The 23,951-nt window shown below is 39.3% G+C and overlaps 1 protein-coding gene and 1 pseudogene across 1 annotated transcript; one reads left to right on the top strand and one right to left on the bottom strand.

The window, feature by feature from the left end:
• Positions 1-5,437: 5,437 nt before the first annotated feature.
• LOC138043030 (uncharacterized) lies at positions 5,438-11,055 on the top strand. The gene is made up of 2 exons (XM_068889136.1): positions 5,438-5,563; positions 9,640-11,055. The coding sequence occupies exon 2, from the start codon at positions 9,691-9,693 to the stop codon at positions 10,426-10,428; it is 738 nt and encodes a 245-aa protein (XP_068745237.1). The 5' UTR covers positions 5,438-5,563; positions 9,640-9,690; the 3' UTR covers positions 10,429-11,055.
• Positions 11,056-13,398: 2,343 nt separating this feature from the next.
• LOC138043027 (uncharacterized) overlaps positions 13,399-23,951 on the bottom strand; it is a 13,075-nt pseudogene continuing 2,522 nt past the window's right edge.

Genomic DNA, 23,951 nt, shown 5'->3' with positions numbered 1-23,951 from the left:
GGGATCTCTCGTTTCTCAAAACAAAAGTCATTTGATTTGCTGCGATTGAGTTAACATTTTCCCATTTTAGTAAATTTGTTGTGCTTAGCTAAAGGAACTTGAGACTTAAATAATGTGACTATTATTATCATATTTTTATTATTATTATTATTATTATCATTATTATTATTATTATTATTATTATTATTATTATTATTATATTGTTATTATGATGATTTTTTTTTTACGTTTATGATTCTTATTATTGCTATGATAAATTAGCGCTAAATTAAGCATTTTTTCGTTCATATACGTAGCAGCTTGTAAGCGAGGAAAGTTAAAGATCAAAACCCAGTGCAATGTAGTTTTTACATGAATGACCAACCTTAGTATATCAGGGGAAAAATGCCGAAACTACTCGTTTCCACGCTTTCTCCTGCAAACGACAACAGAGGTGAAAGGCATTGTAAAATTGGTTGTCAGGTTGAGCCTGTTTTTGTCACGGTCCAATCTATTTTAACCCTCAGTATAGTTTATCTACAACAACATAACTAGAGAGCGCTTCAAATGGAATTTCAAATGAAATAGACTGGGACAACTTTCGCAAAATTAAAGTGAATTTCTGTCGGCAAATTTAAGGGAAAGTTGATAAACACCGTCTTTTCTTCGTGAAAATTATGGGCTGAACACAAAAATTTTGTTTACCGAGCTTGATTTTGCCATTTTGACCTTCAAATCAGCCAACTACATAAACATACATACATAAAGACATGAATGCCAGGCTATATGTTGTGTCACGTTACAGAACACTCCAAAACGGTTTAAACTTCATTTAAATCAACAAGTAATAGAGGCCGCATGCTTGTAACGTATTTGATTGGTTCGACATGGTAATCACGTGATTTTAAGTTCACGTGACTATTCAGTGAAAATTATTATTCTCCCCGCCTGATTACGCGGGGAGAAGTGCACACATGTTTCTCTGGTGCATAAAAACAGTGCATGAATGAACGTAAAGTTATCTTAAAACGTATAATAGGGATTTTTTTTACTTGAGTTTGGAATATTGACCAATCATAAAAACTAGCTAGATACCTGTTGCATCAATTAAAGAGAAGAAAGTCATGAAACAAATTCCTTGAAATCGCAGACATTTGCGGGGCGCCTGAGCTAAGCATCTACAGAAACACACTGCGGCAGCAACAGGACATTCTTGGTATCTGGCTGAGTTGTCCTTTTCCTGCGGGAGCAGAAACCAAAAATTTTATCAGCTATTTGAACCATCCTATATCAAAAAAGATACTCAGAAGGATGCTAAAATATTTAAATGTACTCTACCATTCACTGTCCTTGGTTTTTAACCTCTCAATGGACATCATTTGTGCAGTGGCTGTCTCTAGTACTTCTGCATTTACATGCTCTTTTGCATGGAAGTCCCACATTCCAGCAGCTACACGTTCGGGTAGCTTGGAATTATGATTTAGTTCTGTCTAACCCATAGTCTCTGGAAGTTGGAGGGTGGGGTTTGGAACATGGGCTTGTTTCCATATCCTTTCTTGGAAGTGTTGCACCTCTAATATGCCATCGCGCTGAAACACTTGTCGGGGGGAAAGCTTCAGGTGACCGGCATCTAAAAAACAACGTTGTGCGCGCTTCATTGTAGTTCTCGACATCTGTAACGTTATATGCAGATAATCTTCTCTGCGGACTCCACTGTGGAATCATCCAAGTCACCATTCCCTAGGTTTTCCAGTAGCATGTGGTGTTGTACAAAAGTTATCCATGCCATTGTTTTGCTACGGCCAGCAAAGAAGGACACTGTATAGCAACCCGTTATAGCATGGAATGAAAGAAGGGTTTCCCCTTGAGGAATTGTTTCTTCACACCCACACGATTCGGGTGAATAGGAAGATACTTCCAATTGGGCTTCTTTTATGTCCCAGCTGTTATCCACAACTGCTTGAAGCTCAGCTCGTCGAAGTGTGAAACTCAAAGGAGCAGAACATCTGTGTCGTGACATGCGACAACGTGGCGTTCTCCATCTGAGTGTATAGAATCGTAATGTTCAAGTGTCCACTTCATCTTCGGGAAACCTTTAATTAAGCACTCTGATGTCGGTGTTCGGACGTTTCCCTTTATCTGCAAAATGTTAATCAGTACGGTCCTTTCCAGAAACAAACAAACAAAGACAACTTTCACAAATTTATCCGTGAGGTCGTCGGATGTCTTAACTTGCACTCTGAAGGTCGAATCCCAGCACCATGACTAATGCTTGACTATCAACTACTAGGGTCGATCTTCTCGTAATTGGAATGAACCCAGGACGTTCTGTGTCACTTGATGTCAAACAGAACCATCATCACGGTCTTATTTCCACTGCACAGCTGATTATTGGTATCTACGATAGCAAGGGGAACAGAAATTAATCCGTGGCTGAGTATTCGAGGCAAATCTAACTCTTCTACTAGCGTCATATGCTGTGCGTTGAAGGATGCTCCTGTGAGCTTTGGTGGCGTCAGACTTCTCACTCTCTTTCGTTTCTTCTTTATAAATGGAGGAAAATATGAGAGCTCATTAAGGTATCCACCATGGATAAACAATTTCCACGATGACAAAAATTATAGTTAGCTTATTTGGGAAAATGTTTCGATTCAAAACTGGCTTTAACAAAACGGGAAACAGTTTAGCCTCGTTTCCATGCTTGGCATTTGGGTCGGTATTTAAAAGGCGAGTTTTTCGGTTAAAACTCAAAATCAAGCTTGGTAAATACAATTTTCGTGTTCAGCACGAAACTTTCATCTAAAAAAAAGCATGTTGCCAATTATTCCTCGGGTTTGCCGACACGGATATAAATAGCAGGCTTACTAGAAAAATTTCCCGGTCTATTGAAACCTGAAAATTCGCCGAGGATGCCATCGTCCGGCATATGACGTCTTCAGTTCCTGGTCGATTTCAAAAATGAGGGCCGGGAACGTATCGCGCAAGTCTTTGGGAACAATCTGTGATCAGTTCCTGTTTGAGCAGTGTGGTTGACCACTTTGCTACAAAAAGAAACGTCTAACTGCCCGAGGACCCAAAAACTAAATCATCATTTTGTCTTCTATTCACACATAAAGTTTTGAGCAAGAGCACTGATCTCCCTTCCCTGTACGAGGGATACTCATCATTGACTAAAGAACAATAAAGATATCGATATTTTAGATGATAACAGGGTGGGTGAGCCTTCTTGGACCTTCTTGGAAATACGAAAATTTATCTTATTGCGAATAAGGCGTATAATTCAGTCCAAAAATTGCGCATATCATCTAAGACTACAAAACAACTGAAGTCAAATGTCTGGTGAATTGACAATTGACAGCATTCTACAATTCAAGACAAATTTCATCGCGGCGCCCTCTTCTTCACCCTCTCGTTATGCTTCATTTCCTCCTCCTTATCCGGTCCATGTTGAGATCGAAGAGGATTCTTGCCCTCAAGAACCTTCAATATTGTATAAGATTGGTGGGAAAAGGTTGAATAGCTCATTTTTGACGACGAGTAGCAATGCAGTGCTCCAATCAATTTCTCTTGGATTGAAAATAAGCAATACCAATGTCTTCCGAGCCAGAGACAAAATGGACCAGGTCCTTAGAGCCATTATTTCCTTTGGTTAATATCGAGAACCTCGAAAGTCATCCAATCAGGGACTTCTGGCTCATCATGCTCAGACCATAGGCGCCCCAAGCTCAGCATGAGGAAAAGCCAGCTATAAGGATTTGTATGGCAATCCCGAAAGGCTACAGAAGAAGATTATATGAAAAATTTTTCAATTAAAAAGCCTTATATTACCTTTTTGCCATTGTGGGAAGCTTCCTTCCTGTGTGGTTGTTTTCCAGATTAAACGCAATTTGAGCCGTTTTTCAATTTCTCGGTTGCCCACCTTATTATAAAATACCTTGGCTGCACACTCCATTCTACAGAGACCACCAAATTGAGTCAAATGTTCCGAGATAAAATATTCCCACGGTCACAATTCCACATCAGAATCAATTGACAAAGATTATACTTTCATTTTAACCCACCAAGAACGCAATGGCAGCCCTGCGAGCGACCTCAGGCGGAAATTTATTCACTCGATCACAAGAAAGCACTTTCCAAAGGATGCGCTTGACGATAAAGTGGCCACGTCGTCGACCGCTGGATAACAAACTTTAGCCTTACCGGGGTGGCAGACCGTAGTTTGTCGGCAACAAATTTTTTTCCCCCTGGTTCTCCTGACATGAGCGCATTGCATGAAAGCAGCAGTGTACAAACTGAGGCGAGAAACTAAATTCTCAACTACAAGTCATGACAATTTTACGCCTTCATAATAGCAAGTTCTACCTTGAATATGTTACTAAGAAATTATTTTGGGAATGTAGAGGAAGTACAAGTGAGAAGGTTTCGCAGAGGAGTATATTCCCGTCATTTTATCCAAATTTAAGACGGTATCCTACCTTCAGTCTATTGATGAAAGCTGGGAGAAGTAGCAAATTTTCGTTTAGTTTGCATTTTCAGTTGTAATAACGCGGGATTTCTTGGGACATTCTCTCTTTTAGAATTGAAAACAGTGTGCTTTCGTTTTTATTATATAAGTCTTTCAATTACTTGTCACGACGTCGCTTCCATGTCGTAACCAAAAACAAAGATCTCTCTCCTCGGCTTCACCTTGATAATGATGATGATGAAACCTTTATTTAAATGTCACAAAAGAATTGTAGTACATTACGGTACTAATTGGGGACACTAAAACAAAGCTAGTTAAAATAAAATAAAATAAAATAATCCTAATTAAGATTTAAGAATCCAAAATTCCTAAAAAATTAATATCTACAATTGATTTCAATTTAATCATATAAAATTCTAAATTTATATATCATATTAGGTATTACATAGATGGAAAGAGGCACAACTACTTCATAGAGGAGATCATGATTTTTGAGCACATGATTTCAAGTCAGGGACACGGAAATCTCTTTACTCGGAACTGATTGATAGGAACTTATTGTGTTTAATAATCTGGGACAACCCTCTTTCAAAATAGGCCTTGTTTCCACTTAACACTTTCCTGTCGCAATATAAGCGGGCATTTTGATTTTGCGAGAAATTTTCGCCAAGAACATCCCTTTTTATTATTATTTTTTTATGATTTACTTTTTATTTATTTTATTTATAAGCTTCGCCAGAACGCAGGGTAGCCTCAACAGAGCGTCAGCTCCAAAACACAGCCCCCCAAAAAGAGCCCGCTGCATATATCTATTCTAGTAATTGGTCTCTAAGGGAGACATCATGTTTGATATAAACTACTAACAGAGACAGCTGTAAAAGGTATTTGAAAGTCATTGGTCAAAATAGTAGACGAGTCAAATCCTGTCAAGTTAAGTGGCAAATTTCCATTTAATCATCCATTGGCCCTCAGTCTAAAGTCATGAAATTAAGTCGTACGGTTTTGTGGGGCTTATAATATTTCTCTGCATGTGACAAAGCATCATCACGTTTATCTATTTTTATCCTCGACATTTGAATATTTGCTGTAAGCGATATTGCCCGAGAGAGATGAGTGAAGGTAAGAAAAATGTTCCATGATGGATTAGATTTGGTTGCCGAATTCACTAAAAACTACAGTAATTTTGTAGTTGTAAGACTCTTAATCAGCATTTGGACTTAAAGCATTTCTCCTGAACGCTTTAATTGAGCGAGGATTTGTGTTGATACAATGGTTAATGTCTTCAAATAGCCAAAGAAGCGTAATATATTCGGTAAATTGAGCTGAGTTTGTCAAATTAATTCAAGGAGATGCGGTTTCCTCGACTCCTAACTTTTCACGAATGATTTTTCGTTTTGCCGGCGCGTTGTCATCAGAAAACAATTCTTCTTCTTTGTTTTGATTTAAAGGAAACTGCCAGGTCTGCTTCAGTACATGGTTACTATTACGGTTTTAAAAAATACAAAAACATGACGTGTCCTTAACTAAGAGTTCCTAGCGCTTTAGGCTACACTGAAGTTGGCTCCTTAATATACTTAGTCCAGAATCGTTTCTACCGGGAAAATTAAACAACGAAAAACCCTAGAATCAAGAGATAATATTATTTTTTCAAACGATAAACTCACGCTGTTTCAATAGTCTGATAATTTTTCATCATATGCAGCAAACTGGAGTGAAAATGAACGGAAGGGGATATTCGGCCGAGAGATAATTCGATAAAATATATGTAAATTTGTAAGCAGTGACGGAAAGCATAAATTGTACTTGGCCTTATTGCCATATTTTCAAGTAGACGTATCACTTTGTATTTCAAACAACAGTATACCTTGGTGAAATTCATCAAGCAGCGCTTCTCGGAAGAAAAAAGAAATATTCATTGTGTCATGACTCTACGGTCGCGGCGATCGTTTCGAGGGTCGACACTGAGTTATTATGAGTGCATGATATTACCTCATGGAAAACGATTTTAAAATTTTACTGATTTCCAGCCATGAAAGAAAAAACATGCTTTAAAATGAATATCTTACACACTGTGGTGTTGGATTTAATGGCTGAAACTCTGTAATCAAACCCACGCGGCAAGGATTGCCGGCAGACGGTAAAAGTCTCTGTTGGGAAATATTTAGCCTACCCAAGATTCCCAAAATCATGTTTTTTTTTAGAGAAATGATTGTCGGGAACTTCGAATCATAACGGAAGAAATTACGTTGGTTTCCAGAAGTCAAATACATTGAAATTGTTTAAGAGCAGAGCCTGGTTAGGTGTTTTTTTGTCTTTTTCGGAGAGACAAAGTCAATTTTCTAGCTAACGTCATCCCATTTTTTTTTCGTTTAGTGTCGAATGCGTTTCCTGATATTGGGTCGGTCGGTCGGCTTGAAAAATAAAATCTAAAACAAAAAATCACATGACTATGGTCTTGGAATAAAAGGCCTGGTACCCCAATTTGGGTCGGTCGGACGACGCTTAAACGGAGAAAAAAAAAGATGATGGCCTAACGAGTTTTCAAAGTCCGTGAAAGAATTCAAAAATACCACTTGAGAAGCCTGTTTTATACGCTATAGATGTAGGTTATTTATTCATACGGGTATGTAATACCAGGGAACAAACAGGACCTTCGTTGTTTACCAAACGTACTTTCTGCAACCAACTGCTTCAAAACTTGATGAAGAAAGAGTAGTCGTGCCAGAAGGACTGTTGCGGGTGACTTTGACGTTTCGACAACCTGAGCGGAATACATTCTAAGATTCAAGCGAACGACAATGACTTTTATTTGTACCTAGAAATATATACATTTAAAAAAATAATATTTTAATAAATTAGGGTACCAACTACTCAAAAAAAACCATGAGGGGTAAGACCTGAGCATCAAAAGTGGTTTGTCCTTTTACATTGAATCGAATACGAATGAAAATTTGGTCTTGATAAATTTGGACTTGATAAAGGTAAATTAAGAGGGTCTATTAGAGTGGTCCGCACAATCCGCAAACCGCCTTATTTTGTTCTTTTTAGACCGCGAACCGCTTTCTTTTTCTCCTTGAAATCGAAACCGCCTTTATAGCTTCACAGCAAAGCCAAGTTTGGAATCTCCTATAAACCTTCTCGAAAACCGCCAGCCAACATGCAAAAACCGAAAACCACGTGATAAGGTTATGATTCCCCGCAAACCGCCCGGTAATTTCTTGACCGTAAACCGCCACAAAAATGCGACTGAAACCGTAGACCGACACTCAAAATATGCTTAAACCGCCGGCCAGAGTTTAATAGACCCTCAATTAAGCACTGTAAAAAAGATTTTAAACTAATTAAAAGCTGGCGTTTCGAGCGTTAGCCCGTTTTCAGAGGGCTGATCCTTCGCCATGATGAAGGACTAACGCTCTAAACATCATCTCACAAATCTTTTTTATAGTGATTAATATACCCTTTTAGTATCACCCAACGAGTGGACTAATGCAAATGCTGCATTTTGATTGGCTACGCTACTAGAGGACTATTAGTAATAGTCCTCGAGTAGCGAAAAGCGAGACGCTTTCTTTCGTTTTATTCCCAAATAAATATTTCTTCAACTTGCATTTGCTAACTTTGTTATTGCCTTTTCTGTCCGACTAGTTGGGTGATACAAAAACAATTAGACCCTTCGCCCTCGGGCCACGGCTCATGGGCTATTGACCCGTAGCCCTTCCGGGCTACCGGTCTAATTGTTAAATGAACTTGTTTGATAAAAATCATATGTCCATGGTGCACTCCCCACCGACACAAAACGACAGTTTCTTTACGCCCATTTAAACGGATTCAACTTCGAGTGCTTCAAAATGCATTCAACAAAGTTGAACGGATGTTGGGAAGATGGTGGAAGCAAAACAACACTTGTTTGGAAGCGATTCATATGGTTTCAACAACGCGCCAACAATTGAGCAGACTCTGCCGTTCAGATTTTACGGCCAGATGACACGCTGTGTTCCACAAATGTTGAGCGAAGTGTTTAAGTGGCTTCAACTCCATCCGTCATTTTCTATAACAAGAGAAAGGTTGAATCGATGTGGAATAAAAGTTTAAATCATGCACTCTCTAAGTTTGATTCAACACGCTTTCAACATTTTACCCTTTCAGCAATGTTGAACGACCTCAGTGTTAAAACGTGTTGAACAGAGTGTTGAATACAAGTTGAAGCAAATGTTGAAACAGTTTAAATGGGCCTTTAGAAACTAACCCCTTCAAGCGCACGAGTACCCCTGTCTTTGACCTGGTTGGTCATTAGAATCATGATGTTACTGGTCTGATCTAGCCAACCGTGGTGTTGTTGCCTGGGAAGACGGTGGTTCGTTCGTCTTGATCTTTAGAAGAGACTTAACTGATTAGAGTGTAATGTGAAGTGCTAAGTATCTACCCCATATGAACCATGTGAGCGTTAGCCCTACTGATGGAAATGGGCCTACACAAGGACAGAGAAAAACTCTGACCAGGGTGGAAATTGAACCCACGACCATCAGTAAGGCTAAAGCTCACGTGGTTTATATTGGGTAGATACTTAGCACTTCACATTACACTCTAATCAGTTAAGTCTGTTCAAATATAAGTGCTACACGGCCAACGTTTGCAAAAACGTAATCCCTCCTTGATCTGTAGAAGGTTTGAAGCTCTGTCGTTGTTTGACTGTTTTGTTGGTTTCGTCAATAAGGCTTTGTATGGTGTCGGTAGTAGTTGGAAATGGTTTAGTGGAAGTAACGGGAAGGGGTACGTTTATTCATTGACAAACGTTTTATTCAACACAGGTTTCTCTTGCAATGTAATTTGAAGTCCGGTGGATCAATTTCCACCATGGTCAGAGATTTTCTCTTTCTTTGTTTTGTTCCATTTCCATCACAAGGGCTAAAGTCTAAGTGGATTGCATGGGAATACAGAGAGCACTTAAAATTACACTGTAATATATATAGATGTATCGGTTTAGTGGTAGTTCGAAGCAAACCAGCTTGTATCGATGCCAGTCCAACAGTCGTCCTTCTCATGCGCAGGACTACTCTCACGCAAACGATCTTTTATCATTGAGTGAAGCAATGACATGACTCCTCGCATCAAACCATTCGCTAACTTACTGTTAGTTGCACATAAATTTGATCTATATATTGTTTACAACATATGTTTTTTAATTACATTGTCAGGAGAGAAACTTGGCACAGTTCTCAGAGCGTGTCACCAACGGAGCACATTCTATGACTGACAGCTCCCTTTTTAAAAGAATCATGACTCGTCACTTCAACGATAAAACAGCTCAAACAAGAATAATGAAAGCTGTGAAACGAGTTGCGAATGCAATTCTTATCGTTTGTGGTCTGTTTCTTCTGCTTGAGATGATATTAGTAACCCTGCCAAAAATTGAAAGTATGCAATACTGGATGGGAAGGTGCAATGTAACCGATGTCAAACTAAACACAGTTGGCGGTCAACAACTCCAATGTCCCTGCACTGGACACACCAGCAAATCGAAATGCATGATTTATTATCCCTGCATTCAAATCTTTGTTTCTTTCAACAACCATGAGGCTGTGCGTCGTGCTCTTGTTGTGAGGGATCGACGGCGAGTGGCCGAACATTGTTCGTACAAACTTCGGAACTACGAGTGCCGAACGAAGGAAGATGTTTATCAGCACGTGGAAAGGTTTCGGGAAAAATGGGGCTTGATTAACTCGTCATATCTTTGTTTTCATTCATCAAGACATCGAGACAAAGTGACTTTGTCTAATGAAGCACCAAGTATTGCCTTAGCATTCAGTTTAACATTATTCCCGATCATTGGAATCGCTGTTAGCTTAGTCATGTTACGTTTCAAGGAAGAAATTGGTTTAATGATCCTTCGAAAACATAGAGGTGGGACTAAACAAGGTTATTTACCATTAGCTTTTGTTGGGGAAGGTGACCCACCGGAGAGGGAAAGCGAGAGAGCTGAGTGAAAACGGCGTGAAGAAGGTGTTCACGAGACTGATACTGTTGGATCAGAAGCAGCCATTTTTAACAGTGCAAATCGGTTGTTCTTAGCGCATGTAGTTATCAAGAAAACATTATTTACTTGGAAATAGAATCTTCATATCTTTCCGTCCATTTCATTCGGTGAAGGGGGGGGGGGGGGGGGGGGGTGTGGTATACCAGTGTACCCGAAAAAATTCGCCAAAATACCCAAAAATACCCAAAATTCATCCAAATATAACCACAATTAATGGAAGCATTGTATAATGTATACCTGAAATACCCGTATTTAAGCTGCAATATACCGTATACCCGATTTAAAAAGCCCCTGTATACCGTATACCCAAAAACCCTGGCCGACCCTGATTTGTTCAGGTATTCGAAGATGTATAGGACTTGGGGAATGAGCTATTCCAATTACTTTTTGGATGGCCACCACGGTTCCAATCAAGTTGTATCATCATGCAGCCATGTGACTTCGTTCATTGTCCCAATTGCAGCACCCGGTTCTCTCATTTTGTTTAGTTATACCTTTACCATGCAGGCCAAACGTACGTACGGACTGCTCAATTGAGATAAATTGTTTGAATAAAAGCGCTTTGCTTTTTCCCTCATTTTTCCCTCATCGCACCGACGTCTCTTCTAAAGCTAGTCATATATTAAAAAGCACTTCGGGTTTATTTGCGTTTTCGGCATTTTGACATTCATATTTGGTTTGATGCACACTGAATTTGAAATGCAACGTTGTTACATAACATTCCGGCGAGTTCATGCAAGACGAGTTGATTTCCTAGACACGTGAAGGGTTTTGCGACGTTTGGTGGGGGTATGCATAGCTCCTCAGAATAATTTCCAAAGCTCAGAATAATTTCCAAAGGTGAATCCTTCTGTTCGCCAGACCTTTTCCTCTTTTGTTTTCTTATAGGGATCTGCATTTCTGTCGTAGTTTATAGTTTTCAGTTGAAAAGGTCCGATATTTTCCTCTAACGGCTTCAATTAAACTCCTTTTATACATTCATAAGATTGGCACAGTGCCAATATTTGGAGTGCCGAGAACACCTCAAGAGGTGTGCGCGGGCGTTAAGGCATACCCGTCATATTGAACAGTTAGGACAGTTAGGCCAGGCGGTATAATTTGCGATCCAGCAACTCTTGAGACAAAATTTTCTTTGTTAATTATCTAAAGGTCAATTTAACCATCAAATTAAATGGTTTTCCTGTTACTTTAAACAGACTTAAGAGACCGTGTAGTAACTGTTTATCAAATTATATTTTGTTGCAAGTTCTCTCTCTTCTAGGTCGTATCTCATCTTGACAATAGGCGATACGAGATTTCTAAAAGGCAAAGAGCATTTATAAAAAGACTAGAAATCAAACCAGCCACCACGAAATCAGTTTCGCGCTTGGCCTGACTCAATTTGATTAAACGATTCCTTCAATAGAGATGATCCACTAAAGGTAGATTACGTATATGTTGCCGGTAAAATCCGTTCTCAGGTCCAATCCGTTTTTAGCTAGGTTAAATTGGTGATTCTCTTTTTATCTAGGTTGAATACGCACTCAGATGAATTGAAGAAACTTTTTTGGACCCTAAATTAAGCCTACAGGAAAATAGGGTCAGGTTAGGCTATTAGTTTTGGTTATTATACATGGATATCAACTGTTAATAATTAACAGTTAAAGTTAATAAAGTTAATAATTCACTACTTGCACAAATCCCATAATACACCTCTTTTACCCCTCAAAAATCTGCATAGGCATTGTTTTCGATTTCTCTAATGGGACATCTTCTTGTCCCATGAGAAATTGCAAACAATCGTTATGCAATTTTTTTTTGGGGGGGGGGGGGGGGGGGGGTGGTAAGAGAGGTGTATTATGGGATTGTGCACGTAGTGAATGAAAAAAGCTGTGCTGGGTTGAGCATGTTCGTCGTTTTAGTGAAGTGTTGAAGTGCATAGTACACTTGCTTGTTCCCTTACTGTGTTGTAATATTGAGATTGTGTGGACAAGTGTACGAATACAGAAACCGATAAGACAACGGAAGATTAACAAGATGTGTTGCATGAGATGAGTAAGACAGAGCTTGAGAGAAAGTATAGGTGCTCTCAGACCTTTTTGGGGGGTTGATAGCTGCTTTAAACATTCAGCCTAGGTAAAATGAGGTTCACCAATTTAACTGACCTATAGGTAAAAACGGATTCAACCTGATAAAGATTTGAACGACAACATATATTCTTTTTTCTAATAAAAACGCTCAGGCTGAGATTAACTAAACATTTTCAGAATATACCACTAAAGAATATACCCGGGCTGAGAGTCAGCTACTGAATAAGGTCTTTGTTTAGCGCAACTGTTTCTTTCTTTTTTTGCCGTGGAAGTTCTTGTCAGTAATGCAAATAAAGAGCAAAATAAATGTACAACTGTAGTCTAACAGGACAGTTAACCAAATTGTTAGGGTCGTTTTTAACATTTACAATATGGCCGTTTTCTTATGACGCACTGAAGAACAACTATCCCAGTTTGTTGTCGAACTTAGCCACTACCACACCACGATGTTAAGAACGTTTTTTTCAGGCTCAAATTCGCAAAAACTGAGAACGGCCAGCCTCGGCCCCAAAATTAGACGTTCTTATCAAAAACGAGTGTATTACATTAACTCAAAACCAGGGACCCGTTTCTCGAAAGTCCCGAAACTTTACGGGCCATTTTCGAGTGTCATAACTCCCTCTAGATCTGTATCTCGAGAAAGGAGAGGATTTGAATAGTCAATTTTCATAGTCAGTTTGCGTTTCGAATTCGTTACATTGAAAACATGTTAAAAGATCGGCTTTCCTGGACAAGTGTTTGGCAAGTTCACAAAAGTCTTCTCGGGCCTATAAAGTTTTCGGGACTTTCGAGAAATGGACTGACGGCGCGAAACGAGGAGGTAGAGACATCAAGAAAATTCGTGCACGTCACTGCAAGCAGCTGAAACGGTCATCTCTAATTCGTAAGCACAGCTATGAACATCATCATTGTGTTGAATGTGACGAACAAACTCATACGATTGGTTCGTGATCTGCTAGGTGGAGGTGTTAGTGACTCTGGGAACGGATCTAGAGAGAGGAAGAGAGAAAGAAAGAGGCGATCAATAACAAAGTATCGTTTGCCTAAGTTTAGTTCTGCAATTGATGGCAACTCCTTGTGACATGCACCTTGACGGAGAACGGAGATTTGATAGCTACAAAGGAACACCTACAAATTAAGGGAAACGCATTCTTCCCAAATAGAAAGAGAAGTGGCATCCATGCATCCAAGTTCTTGAAAGAGCCACATGATTCACACTAACCCAAATTTTGCTGAAATATTTCAAGTTCTCTAGATAATGATTGTACTAGTCCCTGGTCTTGAGGATTCAAAGGTAGCTCCGGGATACTATGATTTAAAGCAATCAGTAACTATTCAGTAAATGTGTTTTTACGGGAATAAAGGAAGTGCAGTTTGAGAAGCAGATCCAGTCTTAGTGTGTGCTGCTTGTTCCTTTGAGCCAGAACTACTGTAGGTCCAATCTTGCGCGGCGTGTAGTCCAAATAAGCAGATCTATTGTTTATGTGCGTTGTTATGCCGCCGACTTTCTAAATCTTATTATACCTTTTCGATGCCCTTTCTTTTGAGAAATCATCGTACCTCTACCTAAATGCACCCAAAAACAGACACCTTAAAAGGGGCTTAAGTCGTGACAGCTCTGTTTGCAATGTCCCTTGTTAAATGATCTCATGCACTGTCTCATGTTGTCTCAGCTAGATTCAAGCATCATTCTGTTTCTTACCTGTTGTCGGAGACGAAGGCCGGCATTCATCCTTAGGTTGAAACTCCTTCAGTTCTCCTGGAGAGCTCTTTAAGATGGAATCGAAATTTTTGGAAGGCTCACGCACTTGATTTTCTGTGAAAACGTGCGGTTGAGCGATTAGCAAACCCTCTTCTCCTGATATGCAACATCTTATAATCTTGTAATCACTGGAAATTATTCACAGTACCTTACAAAATGTCAACCGTCATTCAAATTGTCATGTAAATACGAATTTGAAACGTTTGTGTTCTGTTATGTTGGGATCGATATAGGAACTACTTTTATGACAGAAGATATGTGAAAATGCATATAGTGGAACTGCGGACATGTCACTACCGATTTTCTTTGCAGGTTATGAAACAACTGTTAAAAGCAATGAAATTCCCGGGGTGGGGATGCTCGTCTTCTCGCTTAGGGGTGTAAATTTCGGATTTTGGTATCACTTTGTGTGTTCTGGGGAAAACGCCATCATATGTAGCCCATATATAGCCGTAAAGGTCTCGTTTCGGGTTTTACGCGAAGAAATATTAAAAAAATTAAATTTAGTATGTTGTAAATATGGTCTCTTTTAGGGGTCGAAATATCCCGGACAAAACCCAGATTGGTGTCCTTTAGGGGTTTCATTCAAAATTTTCGACCAGCATCCCAACCGCTTCATATACTAAGTCCCCCCCCCCCCCCATCCCCCATCGAAAATGAAATCTGACGAAAAGTAATAAAGGGGATTAGAAACAAGATTACACTAACCATTTCCAATGATTCCAAATTTAATGGTCACACAGCCCTGAATATTGCTTTCTTCCTCTCTGATGTAAAATATCCGCCATGTGGGGATATCCAACAATTCCGAAACAGTTCTTGCGAAGTTTTTCCTACCAGAAAATAATACTGTTAAGGCTATAACTAAAAAGCAAATTCGAAATAATAATAATAATAATAATAATAATAATAATAATAATAATAATAATGATGATGATGATGATGGCGGTGGTTATTTTACAAATGGTCGTATTGGTCAAATTGGTGGTGTGTATGTTGTGGTTTAATTTTGTTCTTGGTTTGATTTTTTTTTAAAACCGGTCCCTTTTTTTTTCAAATCAGCTTAAATTTTTTAAACTGGTTTTATTTGTATCTTGAACTGTCTAAAAAATGTTTTTTTTTCCTGTGGGGGGGGGGGGGGGGGGAAGGCGGTTTTTTAAAATAAAGGGGCTTGGTTTTTGTTGGGGGTCAAAAAAATAACAAGACAACTCTTCCACCCTTAAACCCACCTACCCCGCCTTGATCCTCTCCAGTCCCTCTATCCTACCCCACCCTTTTTACACACATCCCCCAATATGCCCACCCCCTCTACACAACACTACTCACAGACATTTCCTTTTACTCAAGAGCTTTCTGTATACTCACCAGAACATGATCTTGAACTTTCTACCTCTGCGCGCCTACCCCTTAATCCAATTGACCACAGATGGCAGACGGCAGACAAACCCTAATTCGCAGTAAAGCTAACCGTTTTATAATGGGTGCTTCGACTTAAATACTGCTTCTCAGCGCTATTTGAAATGGGTGCTTTACAGACTGACTTAAATACTGTTTATCAGCGCTATTTGCAGGTGGTCTGCAGTTGTTACGCACCTCATGAAATGCTAACCGGTTTAAATGAGTGCGTAAACCTAATTGAGAGCTTACCCCTACTTACTAAAATGCAGGTCAGTAGTGTCCCTACCTTACATGAAAGCTAACCATTCAAAATGAGTGCCTAACCCTCATCACCGGCTAAGCTGAGCGTTTAACCACAAACACTAAATATTATTGTTCACATGCCATAAATAATTATATTATTGTCTTTGATAGCATCAGAGACAACAATCCATCACAATAATCTTAAAATGATTTCTCTAGTTTATTTTATACACACTCACATAAAAGCAATTAAAGAAAGATATCCAAATATGTAAAAATGGGCAGTGCTCTAAAAATATTAAACCAGTTTTAAAAATTTAAACTGGTTTGAAGAAAAATGAACTTTTCAAACCAAAAAGAAAATTAAACCACAGCATGGTTTAAAACCATTATTATGAGACACGGTTCTACAGTCAGACTAGGGATAGATAAATCATAATCTAGTAGACGACTGCAATCAAAAACCAAAATTACGTTTTCCATTGAATAGTAATTTACCCAATGGCTAGAGCTATTCACCCTTTGAACAACGGAGGCCATGCATTTAAAAGGCTCGACCATGGAAAGATCCGAAAACTGATGAAATTTCCGGAGTCCATCCAGAAATGATGCAGGCGGAGTTTTGATCATGTGATACAGCTTTTAACCCTTGGAATCCGTCCTGTACCCAGCCCAATTTGACAACTAATATTATAACTCTTACACTGTTCTCATCTTAAAGCTTACTGTGAAAATCCAGCTCCTTCCACAAATTGCAGCACCTTTTCCACGTATAAGGATTCCACGGGTTTGATAGTACCACACGCAAAACGAGCTGAACCACCATTTTCTGCATGGACCACGATTCCGCGACCAACAACTGAGGAAACAAAGTCATCGATAGTTCTCCGAACCTCACTGTAAAAGAGAGCCTTAAGTTCTAAGTAAAAATGACAATTTGTTACACACTGTACAATGAAAAGCGACCTGTTCGGAAGGCTATAAACGTAGAAATGAAAAAATGTAACATTTACTTAATAATATGTGGGGACAAAAAAGAAATGATGCACAAAGAAAAATGTTAATGTAGTTCAGTTCAAAATATCAGTTGGGCGTCTTATTTGCGGCTTGGGGATGGGTTGGGAGATGTCTTTATTGTTTTTTGGTCGATCCGGAACGTGGTTGGTTGGTTGATCAATTGCGTAGCTATTCAGGATTAGTCGTACTTTTGTTTAAAATTACTATCTTTACAGTCGAGTCAGTTGAAGATCAACACTTAATTTAATATTTAACCTGTGAGTTGCACAATACTTTCTTTTTTCGGCCGTTTATTACTGCCCAAGATGATCTCACCTGACATGTCTCCGAACAAAGGGAGATCACTATCAGTGAAGAACTGTTTTCCGAAACCAACATTCAAACGCGTATGCTTTCCAGAGAGATCCCCAACTTCACAACGCATCATGTTGTTAGAAAGGCACGAGTTCTTGTAGGTTCCCTGAAAAAGAAAGAACTTGAATATTGCATTCACTCGTTTTCACTTTTCTTTTTCGCTTACATTTCTCTTCTACCATACTTGGCCAGCATATAGTGAAAGCACAAAAAAGAAAGGCATTCAATACTTACGGACAAGTAGACGTGGTATGGGTTATAATGAGGTCCAAGACTCTTACATCTCTTTCCCATTTCAGCAAAGGTGTCATTTCCTTCAGGGTTCATATGCACATGCCATGGATGATCCACGCTCTGATGATGGAAACAAACTTTGTTTTTTTGTTTCGGGCGCTTCATTGATACCTCTTCTTGTCTTTTACTTTATAATTAGAATTACGATTATTTTTTTTCTTCGAATCGTGTCAAAAGAATTATGATTGGTTTACTGACGAAAGCCTTTACGCCTTTAAAAATAGTAATGTAACATTTTAATGGTTGTCGATCGAACTTACGCTCGGCCTTTGGTCATTGTGCGGCTTTATATGAGTAGCTTATTTCAGAACTTACATGAAATTGTTATTTTTGATCGAGGAACCGCTTATGTTTTTACCTTTTTGCTGGAATTGGAGGCATAGCTCAAATCAATGTAAATCGTTGTCTCTTCAGACCCCATGAACTTCTCATGGGTCTTCTGTTGAATCTAAAAAGAAATCTCAAATTAAAAAAAATACATATCAAATAATAAATATGATAATAAATGAAAGAAATTTATCTTTTGAAGTGGGGTTGTAGAGGAAATGGAGAAGTGATCTTCGAACTTGTATAATTACCTGAACAATTTAAGCAATTGTCTCTCATAGACGACGCCTGATAAATTCAGTTGGCTTTAACAGGATTCGAACCCTTAACCCGCTGCGATGGCAGGACAACCTGCAACGCTCTTCCATCTCAGCTATGAAGCCACATAGTTGGGAGCAGGTCAATTTATTGGGCTCATTTGTTGCCGTGAAGCATTCAATAAATGAAAGAAATGCATTTTTTATATAACACCAATGAAATACCAAGCGAGTTTTCACGCGAAAACATGATATCTTCACACGTGAAGATAACATGTTAATTTCCCATGTGAAAAGATCACTGTTTCTATGGCTACATATGAAAATCGCGCCTTTCGATACCTTTCGTGAAATGATTTAGTATTTCATTGGTTTAGAATATTACATGGCCGTTTGGAGATAAGAAATTTCTCTTCGAGTGTTGAATAATATATCATTTCAAATTCGGTGGAGTTCTTAAAGGCTTTCACCAAAGACTTCCCTGTCAGCCCATTTATCAGTTTTTCGAAAGCACTCTCTTCTTTTTCTCGGTTTGTAATGCATAACATTAAAGAGCGATTTCTCGATATTTGAAGATTTTTATAGCCTAAAATAAGGAAAAAGAGCCATAAAACTAAATAGCTTACCAAGAGAATGTAACCGTTCAGAGCAGGGCCCTTGAAAGTCACTTTGGTCTTCATGACAAACATCTCATTGTTCAATACAGCTGGATTGTCTGCACACACCCATCTGCCGCTTCCCATAACTTTCATTTTGTGGACAACGATTGATCGTCCATGGATGCTGTTCTTGCCAAACAAAGGCAGGTTGAAGTCAACGTGTTTTTTGTTGTAATATGTATAATTATGAAAAGATCCATATTTACCACTAAGGTCGCCGATTTCGTACTCATCATTTGTCCCTAAAAGAAATAAGTGGAAACGACGAGATAAAAGGTAAGCTTTCACGAACACTTTTACCCACGCATAAATTCTCAACTTTATGATTTATAATTACGTATGAATTTGAAAACATTCGCAGGTGATATTTAAATGGTGAAACGGCGAATTCCTGAACATAACAAATGTTCACAGGATTCCAAAGCACTTACGAAATTTAGCGTTCAGAAAAGCGATCAAAAGCGTCCAGTAATTCTCTTAACGAACTTGTGTCATTTGAGAATAATGGTTTATGTTCTGAAAAACAGTTCAGGCGGAATCTCATCTGTAGATCCTCTAAAAATTGTGATAAAATATCGTAAGGAAAATGAAATTGCTGCATACCAGTTCCAGGAGAAGGACTTGATTTAGCATCGATGCCAAAAGGATTCCAATGTCCACCAAGGTAACCACCTGCACATGCTTTACTTCCGTTAAATTTCATCCCCCATGGCATGGGATAGTCGTGCACGTGGTATCCCTCCGCTTTTCTTTTCAATCCATTCAAGCTAATTTCTGTTGTGGTAGGATCAAAAGGAGACCGCTGAGAAAATCTGAAATAACCATCGATACCGTCATGAACACTGGTCGTAAAGGTCGCTTTTACAACTATTGGTTTCACCTTCATTATCGCCGCACAGGCAAAAGGTCTTTCTGGATCTACTTTTGAGAACAGCACTATCGTTTTCCCGATGACATTGTTCGTTCCACTCAGAGGCAGGTTGGTGTCAGTAAATGCAGCTTTTGCTTTCGACATTCCCTTTGTTGCCATAGAAACTGTAACGTCACCGTGCTTCGAGCACATATCACCAATGGGACAATTTTCTTGTTTTTCTTTGCTGCAGTTGTGTCCATCGATACTATTTGGGTTGAAAATCTCGCCAGGAATTTGTCAAGAAACTGTACCTTGGTTAATCTGCCATAGAAATTGACTTTGCAATTCTGCAGCGTTGACATAAAAAAGGTTGACCAATAGACTGGTGGCTGTGTCTGAGTTGTTGACGACTTGTCTCAAATAAACATAACCTGCTACCGGATATTTGAAGACTGCTTTCGCCGTTATCATTGTCTCCTTGGGAGTTATCAATGCGCATGCCTTTGGCATGTCGCTGCTGTACAGCACGAGTGTCTTATCCATGATGCTATTTGGACCAGTGATCGGAATCATCATGCTCTGGTGTGTAAAATTCCCCTTTGAATTGTTGGCATTCAGGTTCCCAAGCATCCCCGCTAAATCCCCAACAGCACAGTCCTGGAATCTCGAGTTACTAGATAAAGTGCAGGAGGTATTGTAGTTTGAAGATTTCGCAGCCATTGTAGGATCATATAATGCTCCAACTTCGCCTTCGTGACAACTCGTAGCTGCGTTTCCTATGTAAATCATGGGTAGTTGTCGTATGCTCCATGTCAGAGTCTCGTTTACTCCTTCCAAGTCGACCATGATGTGTGTAGGACCATCGTTGTACCCTTGGAAGAATTTGACATCACCCTTTATTCCACTCATGCTGAAAAGAGCTTGTAGCTGATGATTCGTTGCCGATGAACATTGCATCAAAGAACCTAGATGACAACCAGAATACAAATGAACAGGAGGCTACGGGTAGCCTACACTTTGTTCAAAGGAATTTTAGCCGATTTTCTTTAAAATTTATATTATTTCAGTGCTTTTTTTACGTTACAATATCTTGTTCAATTCCGTAGTGTAAAGTCCACATTCCGTGACCCAACCATATGGTTAAGTGCGATGGTAGAATAGTTGTTCACATTCAAAACTGTTGTTAACGGCGTTTACTCCAATGAAAACCAGTAAACAAAAGCTTTCCAACTTTCTAACGATGGTATCTAAAAATACTTTTTCTTAACAATACCGGGAGAATTAGAAAATATGTAGTTAGCTCGGTAAGATGTGTTGCCGAGTCATACAATGACCGGATTTTTCATTGCGTGCAACGAAAACCCAAAAATTAGTTTCCTGTCGCGCACGCAATTCTGTTATACACATTTCCCCGTTACTGTAGTATAGTGCGTCCGTGGTTTAGTACCGAATTCGATTCCCACAGCGCGACCACCCTTCAATGTATGCAGAAAACTGATTCAAACCAACCCGCTGCTTGCAGAAACTCTTCCTGAAAAAAACAAAAACCACCTCTTCCGAGCGTCAATAGGGTCGATTCACTAAATTCTTCTGGAATTCAACCCGTGGTTATATCTGACCTCAAACCATCAGCTACTTGTGATCAAGAACACACCTGTAAAGGCTTATTCTGAAAATGCGACAATCATGAAAACGGAAATGAAACTATCTTCAACTGAAACTACCGAAAAGCGAATGTCGTCATATACAGTTTTTGAAACGAAAATCAAAACTGATCAGAAACTATTCCCTTCTTCAAGCCGATCTTAGCTAATGCTAATGGAACGCAGTACACAACTGAAAATAAAATTGATTGTCGATGTGAAATCAACTGAAAGTGAAAAACAAAAATTTGGTTTTATCAACGGACTTGATAATGTAAATTGACCACCGGAGAGGGATTCTAAAAGCTGACGTTTCTAGCGTTAGCCCTTCTTCAGAGCGAATTTGATGAATTATGGGTTGTTTGTAGTTTTTATAGTAGAGTAGGAGCTATGCTATTGATGGTAACATGGCAACGTGAAAAACAACAACACATTAGTTAAATGAAAAGCGTTCGTTAATACCGTGGGGATTAAGGGTGCTGATTTGGAAGATGAATTTTTGTTCCAGATTCTTGCGGCTTTCCGTCGTACCTAGATGTAGGGAAAGGCCGCAGATAGCCATGTGTTGTTTGGAGTGGTTAGGGAGATTAAAATGACGAGCGACTGGCTTATATGCATCTTGTCATTCTTCTCAACATCGCGGTGTTCGCGGAATCGGTCGCCTAGTCGTCTACCTGTCTCGGCAATGTATAATTTATTACATAACGTACATGTGAAGCGATCGGTGATCTTAACTGAAATCGCTTAGGTCCCGATATTTTGCTAGTGTTAAGAGTGAAAGGTCAAGTTTTGCATCGTGAGCACGCGCATTTGAGTCTTTTTGTAGTCTTTGAAAGCCTTTTTGTAGGATATGTTGAACACCAATTGTTTAATTAGTACAACGGCCCCAAACCTGAACGCTACGGCCGCTACATTGACGACTGCATCGGCGCTATTTCATCCAGCAGAGAAGAGAAGAACTCGATCAATTTATCACCTCCGTTAATTCCTTTCATCCGGCTCTTAAATAAATATACCTGGGAAATTTCGGAAACTTCGCTGGCTTTTCTAGATATCAAAGTTTCTATCAGTGGCAACGGTTTATGTACCAGTGTGCACTACAAACCTACAGAATGATTCTCACAATTATTTGTTATATTCATCGTCACATCCATCAAATGTCAAGAACTCCATTCCTTATTATCCATTTCTTAGACTTCGACGTCTATGTAGTGATGACTCCGATTTTTCCAGCAAATCAGAGGAGATGTGTCAGTTTTTCCAAAAAGGTGGCTATCCTGTCTCAGTGGTCAAAGCGGGCCATCATCGTTCCCAACAATTTGATCGACAACCGGCACTAAAAACGTCACAAAAGGATAAGAAGAACAGATTCCATTCACCCTCACTTTCCATCCTCATAATCACGCAGCCAAAAGTATCATTCTTAATAACTTTAAATTACTCGAAAATGATCCCGAGAAATCTTTTCGCAAACTTCACTAATTTCATTCAAACGCGACAAAAACTTAGGCAACTTTTTAGTTCGAAGCGCACTCAAAACTAACGAGCAACCCGGCACTTTCAAATGCACGCGCTCACGATGCAAAACTTGTCCTTCCACTCTTAACACTAGCAAAATATCGGGACCTAAGCGATTTGTTAAGATCACCGATCGTTTCACATGTACCTCCGCAAATGTTATTTATTGCATAACCTGTACGTTATGTAATATATCATACAATGCCGAGAAAGGTAGACGACTGAGGCGAACGATTCCGCGAACACCTTCGCGCTGTTGAGAAGAATGACAAAGATGCATATAAGCCAGTTTCTCGTCATTTTAATCTCCCTAACCACTCCAAACAACACATGGCTATCTGCGGCCTTTTCCTACATCTAGGTACGACGGAAAGCCGCAAGAATCTGGAACAAAAATTCATCTTCTAAATCGGCACCGGCCCTTAATCCCCACGCTATTTACGAACGCTTTTCATTTAACTAATGCATTTATGTTTTTCAAGTTGCCATGTTACCACAATAGCGTAGCTCCTACTCTACTATAAAAACTACACGCAACCCATAATTCATCGATTCGCTCTTACGAAGGGCTACCGCTCGAAACGTCAGCTTTTAGAATCCCTCTCCGGAGGTCAATTTACATTATCAACTCCGTTGATAAAACAATTTTTGTGTACTACTACCCCACTGACGCAGCACCACAGTTTCTTTAGAAACTACCCCCTTTATTCATATTTATTCTTTCTCCAGATAGCTATCACGGCATTGCGTCACTGAAGGCTAAATGTTGCTCTCGTTTTCCTTTCGTGTGGATGCTTTCTCTAGCCTTCACATTCTCGCCCCCGTCTGGATAACCTTTCTTATACAAAATGGGCTTCTCGCAAGTATCACAACGGTATCGACCGGCAAAATGATTAGAGTAAACTTTAGTGCTCTTGTTGGCTTTGAAGTTTTTCTTTGACGGAGTTTCTCTTAAGCTGCCATTTCCTTGTTGGTTCGATGACAGTAAAACCTCAAGACAGTTCTAGTTTGATCTGTCGCTCTGAATATCGACGGTGATTGTCGCATCCATGCACTGCACATTGATCGCCTCCACCTAT

This window comes from Montipora capricornis, chromosome 3, assembly GCF_036669925.1.
Source record: "Montipora capricornis isolate CH-2021 chromosome 3, ASM3666992v2, whole genome shotgun sequence".
In the NCBI taxonomy this organism is placed as follows: Eukaryota; Metazoa; Cnidaria; class Anthozoa; order Scleractinia; family Acroporidae; genus Montipora; species Montipora capricornis.
This window is presented reverse-complemented; position numbering and strand designations above follow the sequence as displayed.

Bases quoted from the DNA above. Each gene is read 5' to 3' on its own strand.
- LOC138043030 (XM_068889136.1), top strand. From the start codon at position 9,691: ATGACTGACAGCTCCCTTTTTAAAAGAATCATGACTCGTCACTTCAAC.